Genomic DNA, 25,826 nt, shown 5'->3' on the forward strand with positions numbered 1-25,826 from the left:
TTGCCCGGAAACTAACTGAAGAATGATTATAACAACTGGATAACAAATCCTTCAACAATATAAGTTCTTTGATTACAACAAAATTCAAGAAGAAGTGTCCAATGGAGTTGTTAGCTGATAGATTATTAAAGCTTATTTTTATTTAAAAAAATGAAACTTACTTTTATGTTTGATTTTTATGTGGTTTTTGTCTATGATTTGGAAATACTTTATGGAATGAATATTCCATTCCTAGAGTATTATTTATGAAAATAAATTTTTTTAGAAGATTTTATTTATTTATTTGAGAGAGAGTATGAGCTGGGGGGAGGGGTAGAGAGAGAGGGAGAAACAGACTCCCTGCTGAGCAGGGAGCACGATGTGGGACTCCATCTTAGGGCCCTGGGATCATGACCTGAGCCGGAGACAGACTGTTGTTTTTTTTTAAGATTTTATTTATTTATTTGGCAGACAGAGATCACAAGTAGGCAGAGAGGCAGGTAGAGAGAGAGGAGAAAGCAGGCTCCCCGCTGAGCAGAGAGCCCGATGCGGGGCTCGATCCCAGGATCTTGGGATCATGACCTGAGCCAAAGGCAGAGGCTTTAACCCACTGAGCCACCCAGGTGCTCCCGAAGATAGACTTTTAACTGACTGAGCCCCCCAAGTGGCTCAAAATAAAAATTTTTAATACATCTGTAATGATACAGTGTAATAATAGAATTTATGCTGAACACTCTTTAACAGCAAGAAATATCCATCCATTAATATTTTAATTGATTGAAAAATAAATAACTCATGCTTCTTGAGATGAAATTTAAAATGACTTTAAAAATTAATAATTCTATCAAAATCTGCAATACAGATTTTTTTCATTTGTGTACTAATAATCATAAATGCTAACTCAGTTCAGAAAACAGTGTTAAACATTTTGACCTTTTTGAAAGAGACATTTTTAAACAAAAATATTCAAATTATAGATAATTTTGTTGCAGAAACTCAGAATCGTCAAAGAATTGTTTTAAAGCATTTAAATTTGTTTTTTTGAGATAAAAATCTTTGGGGGAAATGAAAAGGAAATAGGAGAATAAAGAATGCGGTAAAATTTCCAACTGCTAATGTATATGTATATATCTCTATTTATGTATATTTTAATGGTTGTATTAACAAATTACTATGGTATTTAAATTCCATTGGGTAAATAGAGCACAACAATTTTTAAATATCATTATATACTATCGTTTTAAAAATCACATCCTTTGCAGCTAAACAAAAATTGTAGAGGTCAACTTAAAAACCACTACAGTTTTTTTCTATTTTTTTCCTTCATACTGTAACTATTTGTTTTAAACTTTTATCCCTTTTATGAGAATGCAAGTGATTGAGCATATAGACAATGTTTTCTAAGTTTTATATCTTTCACAAAATTTTAACAAAGTATCTTATTCACAGTGGGAGCTCAACTAAACATTTACTGAAGAAATTATTTTTATTTTATCAAAGTGAGTCAGTTGTTCTTACCTAGACTTCAGGTTAGTTTTTCCTACTCTTGATAATCAAAACAACTGCCTAATGGAAATAAAATTTGAATTTAAAAAGTAACTCATGTGTTATCTTTAAAATGAGAATAGGAACAATACCATAAGAAAGAAACAAGGATATGTTATAGTAAGCCAATATTAATTTTCTTAAATGTGGTTATTTTTTATATAAAATAAAGCAACACTTAAGCATTCAGAAATGTATTTATTGACATAAAACTGTAGTGTATATATACCCCTAACTAAAACCAGTCTTTTCATGATGATTCTTTCTAATGTGCGCCAAATTAGAAAGCAGTAAAAAACACCAGCAGATGGCTCAGAGTGCCTGGCAACAAATCTTTTCTTCTCAGGTCACTGATAGAATTGTAATGAAAAATTATTCTTTTATACTTTAATCAGCACCTCTGCTTAGGACACCATAAGCACAAGATATTGCCTAACATTGCCTTATTTGCTGCATATGCTATAATCCAGTAAGAAGAAGTAGCTTATGCATGCACACTGGTTTACATGTATATAATAATTCTGCAGTTTTTGAGGATTATCAAGAAGGTTTGGTCTTTTTCTGTGATTATAATCTTGTTGAATTGCATTTAAATATACAATGTTTTACTCTGTACTTAGTATTATTCAAGAAATATAGAAACCTTTTAAAAAATAACTTAGGTAAAAACAAACTTTAAAAATAAAATAAAAACTCATAATCAACTTGGAAATACAAGTTTGGGTTTAAGAGTTAGCCTAAAATCTCCCTTATTTTTTTACCATTCCTTTGTCATTGTGAAATCATTGCTTGAAATAAGAAAATGTTATATTGAATTTATAGAATTTCTTGTACTCAAAAGAAATTTGGAAAAAAATAAAAAAGTTTAAAAAGAAAAGAAAAATTTGGAACTGTCAATATAGATGACAAACTTTTATTTTAGCAGTATCTTTGTGAATACTAATTCTAGGTAACATTTATTAAGCACCTCCTTTTATACCAGGAACTCTTCTTAGCACTTTACATTTAATCCTTACAACTCTCTGAGGTAGGTAATATTATTGTGCCCATTTTACAAGGTCTCCAAATCAAGTTTCATGGATGGCAAAAAGCACACATGGGGACATTCATATCCTGGTCTTCCTGAACTGCTTATTAGACTGTGAGCTCCTTGAGGAGGAAGGGGGCAGAATCTTAGCGTATCCCAGTGCCATCACATTGCTGATTGCATAGAGGAGAAAGATCTTCTCTTCATTGAGATCCTTTCACTGGTATCATGACAGTGGGCAATAGCTAGGTATAGCAGGTGAGTGGCCAGACCAAGAATTGTAATCATGCATCGAATAAGCTAAGAAAAATCAGATTGTTAGGACATTAGAGTATGAAAAGACTTCCACAAAAATAATAGAGTACTATGCAAATTAATTATTCAAACTCACATCTAATTTCCCTACAATTGTATCTAATTAATTGGTGCCAATTTTATTTATTGTGATTCATCCAATTGAAGACCAGGGAGTTTCTATTATGTTAAGATAGTTCCGTTGTCTTATAAAGCTTTAACAGTTTCTTACTTCACCTTAAGGTTTCTTTTCAACTCATTTGTATCTCTGCAAGGAAAAAAAATATGGAATGGAAACAATATAAATGGTTTCAATTTCTCTGAGGCATTAAACTCCAGGCTATGAATTTCTGGTGTTTATACATTAGTTGAAATAAGTAATTAGAACTTGAAAGTGGTCTTTTGGGTTCTTTATTTAAACTTTTACTACGTTATTTTCTTAGTAAATGAGATTGGGAATAGCAATTTGATTAAATCACATTCATCACCTATAAAAATGTTAAACTTCTTTATCATTAAACTTTGGGCTTCTCAAAGACCACAGGCATCCTGAAGAAGAGGACAAGAGCCACACAGGAGCCATTCTCCTGCTCTTGTCCATTCAGAGTCCCCACAATTTTTCTAGAGTTCACAAGCTGGCACAAAAGTCTTTTGAACTATTTAAACTCACTTTAACTGTGTCCTGAGTCCTAAGTAAAAATAATTTATTCCAAATTGGTCCAAAGGGAATAAAAAGCAAAGTGAAAAGAAAATTTTATGTTGTCTGGACTGCCAAATTATAGAAAGGTAAAACACTCTGGGGGGAAAAAAAACAAGTGTTCAGCATTTTTTTCCCCTTCCACACATAGGAAGTGCTTTTTAAAAAGTACCTTTCTTTTAGTCACATTAAAGCAAACATAAAAAGGATTGACTCTGCTCCACTTTGTGGGGAAAACAGCCTGGAGATACTTAACTCCCTGCTAAGCCTTTGGTATCCATCAGAACTGTATTTCCATAGTTGTAAATTGACTATAAGTGAAAGTCTGTTAAATCATCTGTGCATTTCCAATTTGCCTACATAGGTAAAAGCACTTAGACCAGTGCCTGGCACATAGGACACAGGAAATGTTAGCAGTGGCAATAGAACGGCTTAGATAGCATCCATATACTGCCATAACAAAGAAGGAACATCAAAGGGAATGACTATCTAACCAGAAAAATTAATAGAGATTTTGATCAAGTCTGAAATTGAGCATTCATGAAGTTTTCAGGAACCCATCTTTGGGATTCCTGGCATCCTACTCTTTCATCTTGTCTTGAAACACAAAATAGATACTGTGTTTTAATAAACAGAGCAATCCTTTATTTCAGATTTCCCTCAGACTGCTCTAACTTATTCAGGGTTTGAGGAGATATAAAAATGCCCAGCTTAATCACTGATTGAATGTACTTTATAAAGAATATAGCTGAGAAAACCAGGCTGTGCTCAGTTTAAAAGCAAACTAAAATAGAGCTCAGAGGACTGAGCTAGCAAGGAATTAGCATATGTTTATAATAGATATTAATATTAACATAACCCAAGCTATATGACTGGTAAAAATCTTTTCAGTATTTAATCTTATAAGAATTATTTGGTCATCAAGCAAAGGAACTAACTTTTTTTTTTTCTGAGTCCTGGAAGATTTGGTAAGCCTACCAAAAACAAAAGTTTTTCCTTATGAACATATCTTAATATATTCAATAAACCATTCCACGTGAAAAGACAGACAAAAATTTTTAAACAAAATAAAAATTCTAATAAAGAAAAAGCTAAGTGGGAGAAAATAGAAAATTTATCAATTTTAACGTGGACCTTATTAGCACTAGCCAAAGCTCCTTTAGTATGAGGTCTGTGGGTAAGAAAATGCAAACATAATCATATTCAAATATGTAGATGAGTTGCAGCTTCAGGTTTCCAGTCACGTGCTTAATGAAGCAATAACATGATACATTGGAACTGCTTCCATTTCAGGAGAACCTCATTATAAAGAATAGAGCTCGAACATTATAATGCACTTGCTCTTTGGTGTAGTAAAATAAGCTAGACTTTTTGGTTCATATAATTATAGAATCTTACTATCAAAAATAGATGCTCTAACTTAAAAAAAAATACTTTCTCTGGTAATTTTTGATGACATTTCTGAGACGAGCCCATAAAAGCTCTCTAAAAAATAAAACAATACTTCAAGACATAGATATAAAATTCTCAAAGAATCATCTATTAAAAACACACAACTTTCTTCCTGTTTCTGTTCTTGTCAAAAAAGCAGGTTATCTTTACACAGTCTCTGTAGCTCCAAGGAATTCCATTTCCACAGCAGCTTTTGGCACTTTAGCTGAGCTACTCTTCTTTCGGAATTCTGCTGCAATTTCCTCAAAGGACTTTCCTTTGGTTTCTGGGACTTTGAAAAATGTAAACAGAGTAAAGGCCAGGACCACTCCAGCGAAGAGGAAAAACACATAAGGTCCACAGAACTTCTGCATGGAGAACAAACAGTTCCAATTAGCAGCCGTTCTACTCCATCTCTACTCAGCAAATTTGCACAATAATAGACTGCTTACCGCAATGTATTGGAAACACAGAGCTACAATGAAATTGCACGTCCAGTTGCTAAATGCAGCTATTGCTAAAGCAGCAGGCCGTGGTCCTTGACTGAAGAACTCCGCCACCATGAACCAGGGGATGGGGCCAGGCCCAATCTCGAAGAAACTGACGAAGAGGAAAATGGCTACCATGCTCACATAACTCATCCAAGCCAGCTTATCCTGAGGAAAAAACAAAACGAAAACAGAAGTGGAGTTGGAATTATTGGCTGCTGCTTCTTTTAGCTAAGTGGGCTCACTGAGTTCAGAAGTGACATAGCTCTGTTCTTGATATGTTTATGTGCAAATAACTACAAATTATTCTGGTTTGAGACAAGTTTATTCAAGTCTAAGTTATGCTTTTAAATGTTTTGAACTCTGTTAGAGGAAATCCTCTGGATTAGGATTTTATATGATTCTCAGTCTTTTCCTGTGATAGAAGCAAGGCAAGAATCTAATGACCTTTGCTCCTATTCATACCAAGATTGCTAGACAGGATGCATTACCCTCCATGAAGTAGTGGATGAAGATGCTGGGTTTGCGAAGGCCTGGTACTTTGCCCTAGGTCACATAGGTAGCCAAATGACAGAGCCAGTGTTAGAACGTGAGCAGAGCTGACCCCAGAGACTATGCTCTGACCATTTTGCAACACTGCCTCCCTTGGCAACAAGTGCAGTTTACTTTGTGACAATTAAGTCTTTAAACCCCAAAAGCTAGTTCCCCTTTTCTTTGCATTTCTCCCTTGTATTCTATGCTGTTCCTCTGGGTTTTTGTCATAAGTCAAACTCATTGTTTTTTAAGATTTTATTTATTTATTTGTCAGAGACAGAGAGAGAGCATGTGCACAGAGGGGGAGCAGGAGGCAGAGGGAGAAGCAGGCTCCCCGCTGAGCAAGGAGCCCAAGGGACTCGATCCCAGGACCCGGGATCATGACCTGAGCTGAAGGCAGATGCACACCCAACTGAGCCTCCTAGGTGTCTCTCAAATGGTTTTACTTACAGAGCCTGGAGCTCAGTAGGGCTATCATGTGGTAACCAAATACCTCAGTGCAAAAATCTATACTTACCAGTAGTATAAGTCCCACGGACATGAAGATGGCACAGACAAACATCCCACTCATTCCTATTAGAAACAGAGAGCGTCGCCCTGCCTTCTCCACAAGGAATACCTGGGAAAGTTTTAAAAACATACTGACTAACTAATATACTAATATACTAATATATACTAATATATACTCATATATACTCATATACTAATAGTTTTTACTGCCAAAGGGGTCATTTTAATTTATACAGCTGGAAGGAGGCAATTCTGTAAGCCCATTTTACAGATGTGGAACTGAGTTGGGGGGTGACTCTTGCCTCAGGTGGCAGAACTGGTCTCAGTGATAATTAAAAGATACCTGCTTCATTTAGTCACAGTCATTTGAACAGGCCATTCTGGAGAAAGAAGCATAACCTTACCATCACTCTACAATTATTACTTGAGTACAATATTAGAGTCTGTACATCTCAGATGTATTTCAGTAGATTTCTTATACATTTAAAATGGCTCTACATAAAGGACATTAATTTATCTTTTGATAATTATCCTATTATAAGTACAACGTTTTGTGCACTGCAGAAAACCTACACCTGAAATAGTATAACTGTTGGGTTGTCAACCATTCTCATCCAACTTTCTAATTGCTAATAAAGTCAAATTACAACCACTCATCTGGCAACTTACAGAATTTATCACTTTACCAAATCTGCATTTTTCTGGTGTGTCTAAATGTATTTGGTGCTGGAAGTGAATTATCCATTTGAAAAGATAAGACTTTAAAGCAAAAGCTTAAAGTGCTTTCTTATCCTAATTTAGGAGATATGTCATTGATGCCTTTGGGTCTGTGGACCTTTGCATTAATGGTTAACATTTATGACTAGCCAAGACCAATATTTGTTAAATAGACTCTTCTTGCTTGATCCTTGGGATACTGCCAGGGTTGGTGAATCACACACAGAAATTATCTGTCATAATTTCTTACTTCAATGAGTAAATTGGCTTGGCTCATAAATCTATCAGTAAATCAAGAGCAATCTAATACCCTTGAGCTTTGGCTCTGAGAATATCTGAAACATTTGTTTTCCCCTATAATGAAAGCCCCTTTCATTTCAGAGACAATTCATATTCGGTTTCAGATCACTTCAGGATGATGAACAAACAGCCCACACTTACTGTTGAGAAGGTAGTATGAAAAACACCTCTTGCCCACGTTCATAACATTTCTCTATATAATTTGTAAGTATGACTTTCAAAGTTGACTTGATGACACCATGTCAAGCTATCAGGAAAATAGAAGCATTTCTTCAGGAATGAGGGATTTTACTGTTTCCTCTGTTTCTGAACAATTTTTTCTAATAGGATAATAAATTCTAAACTCACTCCTTGAGGGTGGAGATGTCTGCCTGACCAGAACCCTTGTCTTTGCCCAAGACAGTATGTATCACACAGATTCTGGATGCCACTGCTTCTTCTCTAGACCCATTTGTGTCCCTGTTCCCTGCATGTTTCTTCCTGTTTTGTTTTCTCTCAAGTTTACAGGCCCTCTTCTACTGACCCATTAGTGTGGAAGAAAATATGGAATGTGGAAACATAATTCAGCATGGAGTTAGGAAAGTCTTTCTTTTCCCAAATACTCATTCAGAAAAAAAAATTGATTATGTCCCTTCCAAGTTGGCGAGACATTAATATCTTATCAGTGCATATTCCCATTTGTGTATCTTTATTGGAAAGGCTACACAGAATTCAATAACATTGGTAATTTAGGGGAGAGGAATTGGGTGATCGAAGGACTATCCTTTTTGTACTTTTTGATCCTTAAAACAACTTTTCAAAAATAAATGTAATTAAAAATTTTGAATGTTATCTATAGCCCTGGAGGGTTAGACAGATGATTAGAGCTGATTTTTAAAATGTCACTCATCTGTTCAAAAACTTTCATAGAATAAAAGGATAAACTCTAAAAGGGTATATTTAAAATAATCAAGAAACTTTTCAAAACAACTTCTCCTACTCCAGCTGGGTTGAGGGGAGGGGGGGGCAAAAATGAAATTCTGTAGTAGTTCCCTTTATAGGCATTTGCTATTTGGTTTACCTAATTTTGACAACTTGTTGTTTTACATACCAAATCCTGTTACATATAAAATGTTTTAAGCATAATCTCCATATTAGAAAAATATGTTGAAGTAGGATTTGTAAAGAATATATCTCAGGAGACAAAAGAATGTGAGTAGATTACATCCCAGTAGCAGGCCTTCATCGATTTTTCGTGGCCTTTTTGCTTGAACAGGCATTATCTCTAAAGCATGCCTACAGAACTCCTGGTGTTCCCTTGTTATCTGTTCTCCCTCCTCTTTCCAAGGTCCAGCACTGTTTAATGTAGTCTGGACAAATCTGCTTTTTGATCTAGGTAGCTAGGCTGTAATTTATTGACCACCCTAAGGTAATAGTTAAAAGTCCATCTGCAGAGAATGAAAAACAAGTGACTAAAGTATATTGAATATAACATGGTGACCAACATTGGAAAGCACAAGCTTTTTGGATATCCTGCATTCAAAGATAAAAATAAGCCCAATATCCTCATTTTTAGAGTGAATTATATGAGTTGGGAAGTTTTAGGGGTTTTTTTGTTGTTTGTTCACTCTTCTTAGATTGTTAATCTATTCTTTGATTATGTTAAATATTATTGTCAAGGTACTGAATCATTCATTGTATAAGGTATTTGGTCTTGAGAAGACTATATGACCTTTCTTCTTGTCAGAAAAAAAATAACATTTCAAAAGTAATAGCATTTCAAGTTATACCACTTCCACTCCATCTCTTACAATATCACAAACATTTTTATGCATCACCAGAAGTTATGGCCTTGTGAGCTATCTGGAAGCTCTCTCCATTGACCTAATATCATAAGAATTTGCTGAGTCTGTTTAACCATGTTACAGGCATAGATATGTTACAGAGGGCCTTATTTTTTTAAAGTGTTTTTACCAAGACATCAGGATAAAAAAGAATGTCAACCACGAAAAGAGAGGAACCTAGGTAGAAGACCCAATATTGATAGAAATGACACATCACCTGATCCCAACAGATGTAAGTACAGAGCAAAGGAAAAGGAATCCAGCTATTTACACAAGGAAGAAGTCCTCTGTGCCCCAAGTCAGTTATTAATTCACAAATGAGTGACTAAATGGCATCCCAGCAAATGGGAACAAACAGTGATCCATCTGTTCAGCTATGCTTAGTAGTTTATTTGCATATAGGACTCTTCCTGTGACCCACTTGGGTCTATACACCCAATACACATGAGCGATAAATCGCCGGTTGCTTTTAGATCACAAGGTACCTCCCTCCACCATTTCTGAACTGAGGAACAAGTGCATATTTATCTGGGGTATAAACTCACAGAGAGAGCAGTGAAAACCATGTTGATGGCACCAACTCCAATGGTTGCATAAACAGGTTGGCTAATTCCAGCTGTCTGAAAAATGCTGGTTGAGTAGTAAAAGATCTGTAAAGTAATAACGATTTAGCTTTAATCAAGAATCCTGGCACTGATAGCTTGAAAACAAGAAATATTTTAAGTTGTTTATTTTTAGTAGTTTCTATGGAACCATGGTCCCTAAACATTTTATCTGTCCTTTCCTTCCAGGCAGTGAGAAACCACTATCAACCTTTAGTGTTTGAAACTTCTGATTCCTTAAAGTTCTCCTTAAATTTAGCTGAAAACTCTGAATTTGCATTATCTTGATATATATTTTTTAATTTTTAAACTCTTGTTAAGGTGTAAAATACATACAAAAAAGTACACACAACATAAGTATACAGGTTAATTTTCACAAACTGAACACACCTGTGCAAATAGCACACAGATCAAGAAATAAATCATTCCCAGTCTTCCAGAATCCCCCAGAATATCTCCCTATTTTTCCAAGGAAGCTCTTCAACTTCTAACATTATGACAGATTTTGCCTAGTTTTGTACTTGCCAAAAATGGAACCACACAGTGTGAATTATTTGGTATCTAGTTTCAACATTACCTTTGCGAGAATTATCCATATAGTTGTGTGTATTTGTACACTGTTCATTATCATTGCTTAATATTTTTTTATTAATATACCACTATTTATTATCCAGTCTACTACTGATAGGTATTTAGGTAATTGTCATTTGGGTGAATATGAAGGGTGCTGTTATGAACACTCTAGTACAATCCTTGTGGTGAAATATGTACACATTTGTATCTAGGAATAGAATTACTAGACCATAGTGTATTTAAATGCTCAGCTTTGATAGATACTGATGAATGGTTTTCCAGAAAAGTTGTGTCAATTGACACTCTTACCAGTGTGTATAGGAATTCTGGTTGTTACTGCTTTTAATCCAAAATTTTTCACTAATCTCAGTGGACATGGAGAAATCCTCAAATCTCTCTAATAGCCTTTATTATTAATTGTGTTTTTACATTTATAATGTTTTTTTTTTAAAGATTTTATTTATTTGACAGACAGATCACAAGTAGGCAGAGAGAGAGGAGGAAGCAGGCTCCCTGCTGACCAGAGAGCCCAATGTGGGGCTCGATCCCAGGACTCTGGGATCATGACCTGAGCCAAAGGCAGAGTCTTAACCCACTGAGCCACCCAGGTGCCCTATAATGGTCTTTTTAAGGCCATTCTGTCATTCTGTCACCCTCTCCCGTTCCTTCCCCATTTAACATGTCCTGTGCTGGCACCTCTTCTTGCAGATAGGGCTAATGGAGAAGGACTGTACAGATTGTACTCAGTGAAGAGTAGTTTATAGTACACTGCACACTATCCCACACTTTTAGGCTGCCCAACAGCCTCGGTTCAACATTTCCTGGAAGCCTCTACGTCAGGAACTGGGATAGGAGCTAAAGCAGGGAGGTTCAGAAAGACTAAGTATTGTTCTTTTGGATATACAGGCAGAGCTGGAAAAAGGATACAAATTTGGTCTCCAAACCCTGAAGTTACAAGAGTGTTAGATTAAGAGGGATATCAAGGACCCATTAAAGGAGGATAGAGATGACAGGAGAGCAGTATTCAGCTTGTTGAGTGAGGTTCAGGTCTCCTTTTGTTTCAACAGGTAAGAATTACTTTCTTTACCTCTCCCAAGGCTCTGCCCATCCACAAGTCACCTCCTTGCGGATCTGTGATTAGCTCATAATAGAGGAAGCCAAAACCATATTTTTAACAACAGTAAAAGAGGGTAAGTGATTTTTTAAATCTAGTATTTTTTTTAGCAAATGTTTATTTTTTTTTCTTCTAATAGCTAATTGCCAGTAGAACAGTTTTAGTCTGTGTAATGCAATGATTTCAGTTCAAAACCTAAAAGCTAGTGAAAACATACATTCAGTATGGTTTTCAATCATGTCTTATCTACTGCCCTTACTCCAGTGTCATGCCAGTTCACACTATTATTTCTTTTGTATGCTGGCTCTCCAAATAGAGTGAAAGTTTCTTGCATGGCAGGAAACTTCTTTGCACCTAACTATTTGGTGTTATTTATTTATTTATTTATTTCACATCCAGTGCAGGGCTCAACACAGAACTCAATCCAGAACCCACAGTCCCAAGATTAAGATCATGAGTCTGATGCTCAACCAACTGAGCCAGCTAAGCGCCCTGGTATACTTCATTTACATAGGTAAAACAGGGTAGATGCCTGGGTGGCTCAGTGAGTTAAGTGTCTGCCTTCAGCTCAGGTCATGATCCAGGGTGCTGGGATTGAGCCCCACGTCGGGGTCCCTGCTCAGCGGGAAGCCTGCTTGTCCCTCTCCCTCTGCACCCCCATGCTCTCTCTCTCTTAAATAAATAAATAAAATCTTAAAAAAATAATAATGATACATAGATGACAGGAACTATGGACTAAATCCTAAATTTGCTACTCAACTCTAGAAGTCCCCTGTAATTTAGGGTGTTTTTGGGGGGCATAATTATTCTCATTTTCCCTCTTTTGAATTAATTATGATTTTTGCTTATTACCTTCCATCTGAATAGACCCACAGTACCATTGATTATTGACATTTTTTAAAATTCTAGTCCAGTTTTAGAAAGCAGATGTGGCAAAACAAAGAAAATTAATGCTCAATATGTTTTTGTAGTAAAACATGATGTCAACATTTTTAAATGCCTTTTAGTCATTTAATTTATACCCCTATCTTCCCCTATTTTAGGGAGTTAGAAAGTATTCTTAAACTTACTCCATTGATTCCAGAGAATTGCTGAGCCACGTGCAGCATCAGTGCTACTAGAATAGGCTGTCGGTAGCTGGAATTGGTGAAGAGCTGAATTATGGAGACTTTCTGTTCACTGGATGCTTCTTCTTTTTCTTTTCTCATCTCAGTGATGTCTTTGGTGACATCAACATCTCCTCTGAGTCTTTTCAAGCCTGCCCACAAATTGATCAGGTCGACACAACTCAGGTCAAAACAAAAGTAAATTTATTTTTATTATGTTAATGAAAGAGCTGTAGTTCAGCATAGCCCTTTCTATTGCTTTACAGCAGGAGTGTTGGCAATTCTTTTTGTAAAATTAGATCCTGTTTTTAAATTTTGAGAAAAACATTTGGCTTATATCTAGTGACAAAGAAAACTATGATCTTTGTTATCATAGAAGAATGATGCATGTAGAAGTCTTTTAGAAGCCTCTGGTTGAGTCCAATACCCTGCATGTGGGTTTTCCATTTGGACTCAAGTGTTTATGGGTTTGAAATGGCATGTGTGAGTCCTATTGAAGTGATCTTGCACATTCTTTTTACATGTAATCATTGACTTCATTTGGAAAGCGCTTGTACCAACTTGACCAGTAAACATTCATGCACACTGTTTTTCATTAGCTGATAGTTCCAAAACAATAGGAAGAAAAAAGAACATCCACAGACTTACTTTTCTTTGCTTTGACTTCTTCATCCAACTTGATGTAAAGGTACCTGGGACTTTCTGGACAGAAGAAGAGCAGCAGAGACTGGATGATGGCTCGCACAGCAGACAAACCAAGAAGGATATGCCATCGTTCATGATTGCCCAGGATAAAGTTGAGGCCAACAATCTGAAAAGGCAGGGAGGAAGCATGGCAACTGCAGAACGCTTTGGGTCTGCCTTCTGTAACCGTTTGTTGAAAGTTATTTAATAGTGAAACCGTTTGTTGAAAGTTATTTAATGGTAATCCCTGACAATTTTGACTCAAGTATGCCCAAAGCAGAAACTATTACTAGTGTGTCTTACTTCACTAAATTCAGGACTATGTTACAAAGAGTTCACTGAGGTTTATTTTCATTAACTTATATGGGTCATTTAGGATGGGAAACAAACAAACTTTTAAGAACACATTTGAAACCTAAAGCAACAACAAAAATCATGTGTAACTTTAGACCCTAAAAAATTTCTTCTTCGATTATCCAGAAAAATAAAATGGGGTTACATAGATAGAACAATCATTTTAGTGAGAACCAGATTTATCATCCTTATTGCAGTGGCTTACCCTCTGGATAATCCTAGGTTAGGGGTTCTGAGGATTCTGAGTCCATGGGATAGAAGAGAAGGATAGAGCCAGCTGAACAAAAAACTGCTATGGTAATCATATACATAGTAATTGTCTAGGTAAGATGCCCAGAACAAAGGAAATCCAAGCAGTCAAAAATGTGAAGTTTCCTATTCTTTGAAATCTGAACAGAGTAATTTAATTCTAGACTAGCTCCTGGAGTTCAAGACCTGGCATCTTGGGGCATCTCCATTGCCAAACCTACCACAGATCCAAGGGGAGAAGTGAGGAGTGGAGCAGTAATAATTCAGCTTTGAGCTAAAAAGCCTAAGTCTCTATAGCATTCCCATTCCCAGTGGTGGAACTGGTTTTTTACACTGTGTTGATCTGTCAGGGAGGGAGAAGCTGGATAAAATAGAGGATGGGTGAAGTAGGAAATAGAAGTTTTTACCTGACTAATAAGAATGCCCGTGACAATGGCCAGCTGGTGAAGTGTGCCAAGAGCACCCCTGAGTGTGGTTGGAGCAATTTCACCAATGTACATTGGAACCAAGCCTGAAATTAGTCCTGCATAAAACATGAACATAAATGTGAAAGTGCAGCCAGGACTATTTCAATAACAATAATCTGGTTCAAGTATAGCCAATATCCTGACTAAAAGGACCTTTAAGAGTCTGTTGGAAGGAAGGCCCCTTGTCCCCAGTCATAGACACAGTTTATGTAAAGAATATTTGTTGATAAGACTTGATTGAAGTTGTAGCTAGATATAGGAATAGAAAGAAATGGTTAGTCATGGATTTGGCAATTATTCACAGCATTGCCTTATTTAGTTAAAACCGTGTTAAAATCGACTCTACATCGTAATGCCTCAGATTGTCTTCAGAAAAGAGACAAGAATGCTTTAATAATATTCTTGGTCTAAACTCATGGTATTAAAGGAAATTAGAACATATCTAAGCCAATCTCTACTTGATAGAGGTGAGAAACAGTTTATCCAAGATCATAATACAATAGAGTTTTAGCACGAGAACTACAAGCCCTGAGCCTCCACAGTGTGGAAATGCCTCAAGATCACTGTTAAAGTGGTGAGGGAGGTGTGGACAGGTGAAGAGGTTAAGGAATTCAGGGGCTCTTCCTTCAATTACTCCAACCAGAGCAACCCAGCTTCTTCATTCTCTCCTAACAATGGGCTTCAGAAAAGATTTTGGTGCTTAAAGGAATACCAAAAAATTGAAAAGCCCTAGGCAATTCTGCCTTCTATAGCTTTCTTAAGCGCAGATGTAATCAGTCATGTTGGAAATGGTGGAGTATCAAGCCATTTGCTGAGTGCATGAAAAGGTCAGACACTATCAACAAGCAAGGTTGAATGCAATGTTTAGCATTTTCTTAAGAATTTAAAAATAAGACTTGTCAGAGTCTTCCTCTTAGACAGTTTGTCTATAAAATGGAAATGTATGATTTTTGTGTAAAAGATGAATGTGGGAACTGTTTCAGTATTTTTTAATGATTTAAAATGTTCTTTAATAGCTCACATGAACAGTTGCATGATTGATATAGCATCTGAATTTTGGCTGACATTTATATGTGCCTCTAATGTGTGGTCTGTTGATCTTAAATAAGAAAAAACACACTTATTTGTCCCTTTTTCAGGCTGTACTCTCTTTGTAATACCTCCTATTTTATCTCAAGAACATAATAATGTAGATAAGATCACAGGTCTGAGTTCACACAAATTTAAAGTCAAAATGTATTGCCTATAATTTTTAGCAATTTTAATGCTCAGAACAGAACCAGGCATAATTTTAAAAGATTGTTGGGGAGTATGAATTACTTGGCTATGCTAGTGATAGGTTGCTCCACAATGTTTATAACATTTCTTTTCAATTTTCTCAAAAATATTTGTGATTTTTTTTCATACTGTATTTTTTAAAATGGAGAGAGAAGAAAGAAGAATCATGATTTGGACCTCCTTGATAGTGTTATTCTTTGCATTTTACAAAAGATCCAGTTAATATATCTAAACCCAGGCAGGGACAGTGCCAGAATTAATTCATTCTGAGTCTAAATCTCTCCACGTGTTGGTTGCCTCTTCACTTTAATAAAGCTATCCTCACTCTCAGCTATTTGTAGTAACATTGAAAATAATGAAAAGAGACTTTTAATTAAGTTATTAACTTGTGGCCCTTTAGAATTTTGTTTAGAATTTTGTTTCAAGGGATCATCAAAGACACATGAAGCTATAGTCTTTTCTCTTTGCAAGTAAAAACTATAAACATTTTATACATTGTTTGTGCTCTTGTACCCTCCCCCAGCACCAGTGGATATTAGTGCTTTGAAAGACAGTTCTGTGATTTGGGACAGTGGGTTAAACCTTGGCTCCAAGCCATCAGAATCAGGGCTTCACTGGCACTGAGAATCTAAAGATTTGGCTATTTTAGAGATCAGGTGATCCTCCCTTTGCTCAGACCTCTGCTGATTACATTTGCTTCTGAAAGTTTGAAACTTTCAAAAGTTTCAAACTTTTGAAAAGCTATTTCTAAGAACTAGTGATTCCAGATACTCAGATGTTAGGTTTACAAGGAAGGGGTGCATCCTTTGTCCGTTATGAACTCCTCTACCAGCTGCTCCTGCCTGACTACCTCTCCCTGAGATTACCGCCACTGTAACGCTTCACCCAGCCACATCTGGAATCCAACCACTAAGGGAATATGCTCTGAGAGATGGGCTTGGGTGTCAAGGTCTTTCCAGAAAGGAGAGACAGAGACCTAGGTGGCCAAGTAGGCCCCAAGAGCCGAGTTGGAGGTTCTGGGTGTAGCAGCGTGCCACTGTCCTCAGGACAGCTGGAGCAATAGCAACAGCTAGCTTTTCTCAGCAGCTTACTGGAGGCAGATTCTGTGCTGAACGTTTTACATGCATTCTCGCAAGGGCCCTACATCGTAGATACTATCTCCTTCATTTAACAGAGAAGGAAACTATGAATTAAATAACTTACCTGTGATTATGCCACTAGAAATTGCCAGGAGCGAGAAGGTAGTTTCGTAACTCCCACTTACTAGTCCCAAACCTCCCTGACTCAGGACTTCAATTTTATGCTATTGCCTTCCCCTTTTGTGATGCCATCTCTGGCTCAAAAACTTCCCTGCATGTTACCAATCTGCCTTTAAAATAATTTCCAGACGTGTGTGTGTGTGTGTGTGTGCGTGCGCGCGCGTGTGCGTGCATGCATGACTTACCACAGTAGAGTCCTGATATGCTTCTTCCTGAAATTATAAGAATGTGAGATGGTCCCAGTTTTGAAAACCCCATCAGGAGAGCTCCAACTAATGAGAGAATGTTTGCTACCAACATGGCTTTGATTCTGAAAGTTTAAAAAGCAAGGATTACAAATTCACCATCAAAACTTGATAAAATTATTTGCTTTCAGAGTATGCTAAGATATTTACTTAAGAGCAGTTATTTTAATTTTGCTGAGAAAGTTAGCTGGGGGATTTTAAACCATAATTGCTAGTTTGACTTATCTGTGGACTAAAGCTTTACCAGTAAATAATGTTTATAATGAGAAAAATCCGGGTTTCATGCATGTGATCTCCACATTTTAATAAAGATGATTCAACTGTACTGATGACTGGTTTGACTTAAGATAACCCTTCTGAAAGTTTTTCAAACAGTTAACTAATTAACTTTTCTACAAGTTGATTGTTTTAAGTAATAATTGCCTGGTGATAGCTACATTCAACACTGTAGTTGCAACCTATGACATCCTCTTTCCCCTCTTTCTTCCTTCTCTTCTCTTTTCATTTCTCTTGTTTTCATCTTCCCTCCTTCATTCCTTCCTCCCTTCCTTCCTTCTCTCGCCTTCCTCCCTCCTTCTTTCTTTCTTTCTTAATGACACGGGTTTTTAGTTGATGTAGATGATGTAAGGAGCTTCCAAAGTTAAATTTCTTTTAATATGAATTGTTTGGAAGTAAATTAAAATATTCTTTTACTTTAAGCCTTATCAAAGGGAGTTAAAATTATTCTTATTTTAACATTGTGTGTCATATTTCCAGAACCTATAAATTAATGTCAGCCAATGTAAAATATGTAATAAAGCTGACAGTAGCAACAAAAACATCATTTTCAAAATTAATCATGTGAAAATTAACAATATTTGCAGATATCTGATACTTTTATTCCTGTTCAATGGGAAAGTGGGGCACAAAAACCTTTAAAATTCAATAGATGAAGGAAAAAATGAAACAAGATGGGATCAGGAGGGAGACAAACCATAAGAGACTCTTAATCTCACAAAACAAACTGAGGGTTGCTGGGGGGGTGGGGAATAGGGATAGGGTGGCGGGTTATGGACATTGGGGAGGATATGTGCTATGGTGAGTGCCATGAAATGTGTAAGCCTGATGATTCACAGACCTGTACCCCTGGGGCAAATAATACGTTATATGTTAATAAAAAATAATTTTAAAAGTTTAATATATGTTAATAAAAAATAACTTAAAAAGTTTAATGATGATGATAAGGCCAATAAAAGAATTTGAATGGACAGGTGTAGAAGTATTTGTGCCACAAAGAAGTGTAAGGATCTTTTAATATTCTGTGTCAATGTTTCAAACTTAAATAGCAGAGCTTTTTCTAAGCATGTATCTTTAATACCAGACAGATTTTTTTTTTCTGGAGAATAAAATTATGTAGTCTTATACTACAAAGATTACCCAACAAATATGATAGGCTTAATAATATCCCCTAAGAGTCCACATCCTAATCCTCAGACTCTGGGAATATATTACCTTATATAATAAAAAGGTTTTTGCAGATGTGATTAAATTAGTGGTATTGAGGTAAAGAGATTATCTTGGATTATCCATCCAATGATGGAATCACAAGTATTCTTATAAGAGGAGAGCAGAGGAGAAGATAATGTAATGTCAGAAGTATGATTGGAGTAATGTGTTTTGCAGATTGAATGAGGTCCGCAAGCCAAGCAATATGGTGACCACCGGAAGCTGGAAATGGGTTCTTCTCAGAAGCTGCAGCAGGAACCAGCCCTGCTGACACCTTGGCTTCAGCCAAATGAAACTGAATTTGAGCTTCCGACCTCCAAAACTCTTAGGCAATACCTGTTGTTTCAGCCACTGTTTATGGTAACTCATTAGAGCAGTACTAGAAAACCAACACATGGAGAATGTCAACTACTCAAAGGGAGGGGAAACAGTGTTTTAGAGCTGGCCAGTTTCAGAGCTGCAGAGCAGAAAAAGACAGGGCTATTTCTCTGTGAAGTGCCTTTTCTCTACTCAAGGACAGAGAGCAAACAAATTCAGTAACTTTAAGAAATTGTTACTAGCTCGCGAGTAGTATATATTCTGTTACGGAATATATTCTGTTAGGGAGAAAAACTCTTAAAAGAGATAGCCTGAAAGTATATTTGATGCCAGGTTGCTCTAAAGTCCCTCTTCCTTACGAGCTAATGGATGCTGAAGCACTTTGTAAACTAAAGGATTTTAACTTCTGCTCAGACATGAGAAGTGGACAAGAATAAATAATCCAAAAATACATTAAATCACTAAATCAGGGAAAAAGAAATACATTTCTAAGTATATTTCTTCAAATTTTGCTCTAAATACTCCTGTTAGCACAGGGTTTAACACTGTCATCATAATTGTCTTCATCATCAGCATCAGCATCAGTATCACCATCAGCATCAAAATAATGCTACATTCAGTGCCTGCTTACTATGTACCAGGCATTGTGATAAATGCTCTATCTGTGCTCTCATGTAAACTCTCACAATAATCCAATGAGTTAGGTACTATTTTTTTCCTACATTGTAGATGGTTGGGGAAACATCTTAGAGAACCTAAGTAACTTGCTCATTTTCATACAACTATTAAGTGTCAGAGCCGGGGCTTGATCTGTGTGAAACCACAGATTGATTTTAGTGAGTTCCATTTTTTATTTAAAAGAAAGTGCATTCAAAAGCAGGCTATGTCTACCTTCCTTTGCTTACAGTACTGTGGATTGCACAGACCATCGTCTCCTCCACCATTCCGTAGTAATTAAAGTTAAAGTGCACAGCTTCTGGAAAAATTGACCCTGAGAAGCCAAATCTATAAAACAGTGGCCACAGACATTTATTGCCTACTACACTATTATAAGGAAATACTTTTTTTTAAAGGAGTAAGGAAAAAATAAGTTTTTATTTACTTATTTTTAATTGATAGAACAATGACCTGGTCAGTAAGAAAAATCATGTCATTTCTTAGTGAATCTTCCTAGAAAAATAGTTTTATAGGAGAGACTGAACTCTTTTGTCTTAATTTTGATGTTAAAATTATTAATTTTGTGCTTATTATTCATGGAGAATCATTTTTCTGCTGAGACTTGGAAGAAGCCTCACTTTTAGCTTACCATAAGTCATTTGATAAGTGATCATCTGACATTGTTTTGGGGTATAGCCGTTGTTGATGCTAAATTCTAAGACTTGAGAGGGTATGCATCCTGTTTCCATCACGAGGACATGAATTAAATGCTTTAGTACATCACCGGACCTGTCAAAAATCTCACTTCTAAATAAGATTTAGACCCTAACAAGGGCCCCTTCCTTCCTACCTTCCTTCCATCTGTCTATCCATCTATCTATCTATTCTCATGCCCACCTTGGGACTTGAACTCATGATCCTGAGATCAAGAGTTGCAGACACCACCAATGAGCCAGCCAGGCACCCCTTAAATTTTTTCTTCAGGGGTGGGAAGAGGTATAAAACATTAGTAGCTGCTAAAAGAATTGGTTGATTCATATTTTAAAATTTAACTTTGCTTAATTTTATTTATTTTAGAAATAATTAGTCTAGAAATTCTTTCAATTACTGTGTAAGCCAATTTGGTTCAAATTAAAATGATTTAAAAACTTTTTGAACAATTAAAGTTGGTTTATGGACACTGTAACTTGCAGATTCTGATTTTTTTTTTAAGATTTTTATTTATTTGTTTGACAGACAGAGATCACAAGTAGGCAGAGAGGCAGAGAGAGGAGGAAGCAGGCTCCCTGCTGAGCAGAGAGCCCGATGCGGGGCTCGATCCCAGGACCCTGGGATCATGACCCTAGCCGAAGGCAGAGGCTTTAACCCACTGAGCCACCCAGGCGCCCCCAGATTCTGACTTTTAGGTTTAGCTAATACCAGAAAATTGATAAAAATGTGAGAAACTGACTATTATCTTTTATGGTAGAGGAATAATAAGAACAAGAATAATAAGAACAAGAGTAAAACTTGGGTTATTACACTACTCACTCTTAAAAAGATTTTATTTATTTGAGAGAGAGAGTAAGAGAGAGCATGAGAGCTAGGTGAAGGGCAGAGGGAGAAGCAGACTCCCCACCTGATCCTGATCTTGGGTCGTGACCTGAGCCAAAGGCAGACGCTTAACTGACTAAGCCACCCAGGTGCCCCAATTCTACTCATTGTTGAAGAAATCTTCTTATAGTTTTATTATATAAATCTCCAGTGCAAGAGGAGGAAATCATCAGAATTTTAATGAGAGAGATAAAATTATAATTTAAAGGTACATGCAAATGATGAATCATGGAACACTATATCAAAAATGAATGATGTACTGTATGGTGACTAACGTAACAACAAAAAAAATAAAAGTGAAATCTTGTCTTTTGAAAAAAAAACAAAGTAGGAATTTTAAAAATTAGATTGTAGTCCAGAATTACTAAAATAATTACCTATATCATTTACATCTTTAGAGGTTTTTGCATTTTCTAAATTTTCCATATTTCCATATTCATTTTTATCATCAGAGGAAAAGATAATTAATAAACAAAAGGTGGCCTCAAAACAGAAAATAAATCTAAAAAACAAACATATGATTTTCTCATTTTATTTCCTCTCTCTGTGTGAGGGGGTAGAATCCCAGTTTAGTGTATCACATGACTAAGTGAATGAAATTTAAGTGTAAAGTAGTTCCAGAGACTTTTTTTTAATTGACATTTTTAATTCAAGACACTTGATAAAAATTAGAGCAAAGAAGTGGACACACTACTTGCTTCATCTCTGATTGGGACTTTGAAAAACCAGTAGCAGCAGCTAGAAGCCCATGCCAAGTATATTGGGCAATTTGGGGTTGGGGATATTGATTTGACCTTAGGACTTGACTGATCCATATGCCAAATTCTAATTTGAAAATGAAAAATGATGTCTGAGAAATGGAGTGATTTGGTGAAGCAAACAATGGATTCCTTGGTTAAAAATTTCACTCTTGGTTCTGCCATTGAGTTCCTGAGTTAACCATTTGTGTAGTGGTTTCTTAATATGTTTTATTTCATTTTAGTTTTTTAAAGATCTATTTATTTGAGAAAGAGAGAGAGGGAGTGCAAGCAGGGGGAGGGGCAAAAGGAGAGGGAGAGTATCTCCAGCAGACTCCTCATTGAACGCAAAGCCTGATGGGCTGGGGGTGGGGGTTGCTGGGTCTCAGGACCCTGAGATCATGACCGAGCCAAAATCAAGAGTCAGACACCCAACTGACAGCCACCCAGGCACCCCAATATGTTTTGAAACTAACAAATTTAAAGAATCCAATCATTTCTGTAGAAATACACACCAAACTCATTTTTGCTATAAATGACTCCATGATTTAAGCAGACTAGGGCAACTGCTTGCTCCATTATTTGTGCTAAAACCTAATTCATAAGGTCATGAAGCAAAAAAAAAAAAAAAAAAAAAAAACTCTAAAGCTATTCCACAAAACGGAAGATGAAACAAAGTCTTAGAAACCCCAAATACTCAAGTTCCCATGTTTATGCTTATTTGTGAAACTTGCCTACCTTCCAAGCTGATCTCCTAGCCACCCACCAAAGAAGGATGCAATCATTCCACCAACTGCAAAGCTAGACACAGACAAGGACCAGAGCATGGTGATGAGGCTGGTAGATGCTGTAGTCTCTTCCTCTGCCAAAGGTGTTGGCATTGAATCCCCTAGGTATGGGACTGTGGGTATTTCCTTTGTACTGTTGATAGTATAGTTGTTGATAGCTTTTCGGTCGTCCAGTGGAATACCCAAAACGTATCCATAATGGGATATTATTACCTGAGGAAATAAAATAAAAATAGCTCCAACATTTCAAATATTCTATACACCTTTTTTTTCCCCTTTAGAATGTTTGTTAGGTGTTTAAAAGGGTCATCCCAATTATGTGTGTTTTATACACAAAATCATGGACAGATTTACTTACAGTTAACAATATTCTGTAAAACAGAGGTTGCAAATTCTAGTGCCCACAGGAGCTAGGCAGGAACAAGTAAGTGAAGGAGAACCTTGATAACTAGAAGACTGAACTGCTGTCTCTACTATTGAGAATATAAAAGAAAGTGGGCAAAATTATAGCACTGGAGAGCATTTGCCCCACCTAAAGAAGGAAGCTGCAAATATGAGACTAGTATTGCATGACCTCTAATTTTTAAAAAAAGAAGCCAGAAATCTGGGTTTTTATGTAAAACTCTTCCAAGTTTTAAATGCAGGCAGCTATTCAAATTGAAAATATTCTGCAGACAGAAAGGTACATTTTCACACCAGTTTTACCTCTGCACAGCAAGGTTTAAATTGATTTATGTAAATATTCTAATAGAAGCATATGGCTATAAGAAAAAAGATTACTAAAGACAAGATGAAGCCAAAAATAAAGTTAGTATACCAAATATAAGCATTAGGCGCTATGTCCTTGCTAGAAATATGCTACAAATTTACCAATAAACTTCCTAGCAGCTAGCACAAGTAGGGGAAATCAGTCACATATATTGATAATTTCAAAGTTAAAAACAACTCAGTGACTCCTGCGGAGGGATTGATACTGAAGGAGTTTCTTCCTCTGTGTCCTCACAGATTTCGGTGTGTAACAGAATTCAAAACCAAGTTTCACAGAGCCATAGTTTATCCCATGTTTCAGTAGAGGCAAAGGTCCTACCAAGTATAATTGAGTGAAGTCACAGCCTTTGGACTTCTTTCCTTGTCCTTCCTCTCAGTGCTGATTTGGTCGCTATTCAGTGGCATGAGAGGACCTCTGACAAGGAACTGGAATGTAGCTGCTCTAGGCTGCCAGTCATGGGCAAAGCCCTATGTGGTAAAATCAGCTGAGTGAGGAAAGGGAATTGATATCCTCTTTTGATAAAAGAAGTCTGACCAAGACATTTGCCTCATTAGCAGACCACTCTACATGGATAGTATGTACAGAAAAAAAGCTATAAAGAAATATCTGAAATGTTCCCAGCTGTTCGTTCTGTGCGGTAGAATAAGTATAGGTGATTTGTTCCAAATACTTTCTATAACAGGTATGTGTAGTTTTCACAATCATAAAAAGGTGTGATTTTAAAATACCCTAAAATAGTGCCATGTGTCATCCCACTAACAAACACAAATGAAGCTGAACAACTAATCTTTTAGAATGATGTTTAAGGGGCTTGTTAAACACAGAAAGAGGGGCTCTAGAAAGGGCATCAAGCCCGATGCCAGTGGGGGAATCCCTATTTTCAAGTCTGGCTTGACTGATTTTCCTTCTCTTTCCCTGGAGAAGATGTTTAAATAGGATGTGAAAAGGTCTTCCAAAAAAGAGGCTCTACTGATTCTAAATTACGGTGAAGCTGAACCAAATTTCAAGAAGGCTGCTAAATTGGCACATGTTGTCATCACCCACGGAAAAAAAGCTGTGACCCCCAGCATTGTTATCGAACTCTCTCAACCTTGGAAAGACCACCACACTCGTGATAATATGTGGCATCCAGAGCCCAAGGAGCAACACTTTCAGGTGATAGACTGTGGTCAATACACATCTTCCTTGGAGTCCAGCAGTGTAAGGGAAGCAGATGAAATATGATATATCATAGAAGGCACCCAACAAATGCTTGTACCTTCATTTTACACCGCTCCCCTACCCCCACGGCTTCTCTCCTCTCTCCCTCTCTTTCCTCACTAAACACTGTATTGAACGCCTCCTTTATGCTAATCGTGCTTGGCGCTGGTGACAGGGAGGGGAAGAAGACATCTATCCTGCCCTAAATGACCTGACAGCCTTAGATCAAAGGGAATGAAGTCTTGGTTCCCCCACTTACAGGCTGTGGGAGCTGAGAAAAATAACATCCTTCTCCTGTTTATTCATTGGGTACCAGAGTAGGGATGCACAAAATAAATGAGACAAATGACAGAAATTATGCAATATTTTTAAAAACACCCATCCAAATAGTTACCGTGGAGAAATCCAAATTTTGCTGGACTTGACTATTACTTAGCAGTTATATATTATTTTACTTTGAACCAGCTAAGAAGAGACAGAATTAGGGGGAAGGATAGGAACTTTTTTAGTGTTAGGGCTCCTAAAGTCTTTCGTCTGGCTTACAACTGGAATAAGGTTTTTGGAGATTAGACTAGGGAGAACATATGTTAAAGCACCCGATGCACAGTGAGCTGGTGCCCAGTAAAAGTTTGTGCATAAAATGAAATATATCCTTCTATTGCCTCCTCCTATTCCCCAGCATTTTTCATTCATGTTTTTACTCATATATGGCTGGGAGCTCTGAATAAAGTCTGCAATAAACTCTTAAGTTTTTCAAAACAACATCTGTAGGCACGTGGTATTCCAGCTGGAGTTTTCTATGAGCTCAGCAACAGCAGAGTCAGAGATCAAGAATTGGTTATTGCCCTTTCTTTTTTTGTGAGGGTTATTGAAGAGTCAAGGCCAAGTTATCAGCTTTGAAACCACGCACATGGTGCCTGACAAATACTGGGACTGCCATATATTTCCCACGTGGGTACACTTTATCTCTGTGTATGAGGAACACAGATCCTTCGGTCATTGA

At 36.7% G+C, this 25,826-nt stretch overlaps 1 protein-coding gene across 2 annotated transcripts in view; it reads right to left on the minus strand.

The window, feature by feature from the left end:
* Window positions 1-3,239: 3,239 nt before the first annotated feature.
* The window catches only part of SLC2A2 (solute carrier family 2 member 2), a 29,849-nt gene continuing 7,262 nt past the window's right edge, over window positions 3,240-25,826 (minus strand). For both annotated transcript variants that reach the window (XM_080808590.1, XM_080808591.1), the window contains 9 exons: window positions 22,805-23,067; window positions 17,217-17,341; window positions 14,435-14,550; window positions 13,389-13,551; window positions 12,705-12,892; window positions 9,891-9,995; window positions 6,513-6,614; window positions 5,426-5,629; window positions 3,240-5,341 (listed from right to left, as the gene is read on the minus strand). In XM_080808590.1, the coding sequence (XP_080664716.1) occupies window positions 5,141-5,341; window positions 5,426-5,629; window positions 6,513-6,614; window positions 9,891-9,995; window positions 12,705-12,892; window positions 13,389-13,551; window positions 14,435-14,550; window positions 17,217-17,341; window positions 22,805-23,067 (1,467 nt within the window). In that variant the 3' untranslated portion in view covers window positions 3,240-5,140. The remainder of the gene's footprint in view (window positions 5,342-5,425; window positions 5,630-6,512; window positions 6,615-9,890; window positions 9,996-12,704; window positions 12,893-13,388; window positions 13,552-14,434; window positions 14,551-17,216; window positions 17,342-22,804; window positions 23,068-25,826) is intronic.

Source organism: Martes martes (genome assembly GCF_963455335.1).
Source record: "Martes martes genome assembly, chromosome: 1".
NCBI lineage: Eukaryota > Metazoa > Chordata > Mammalia > Carnivora > Mustelidae > Martes > Martes martes.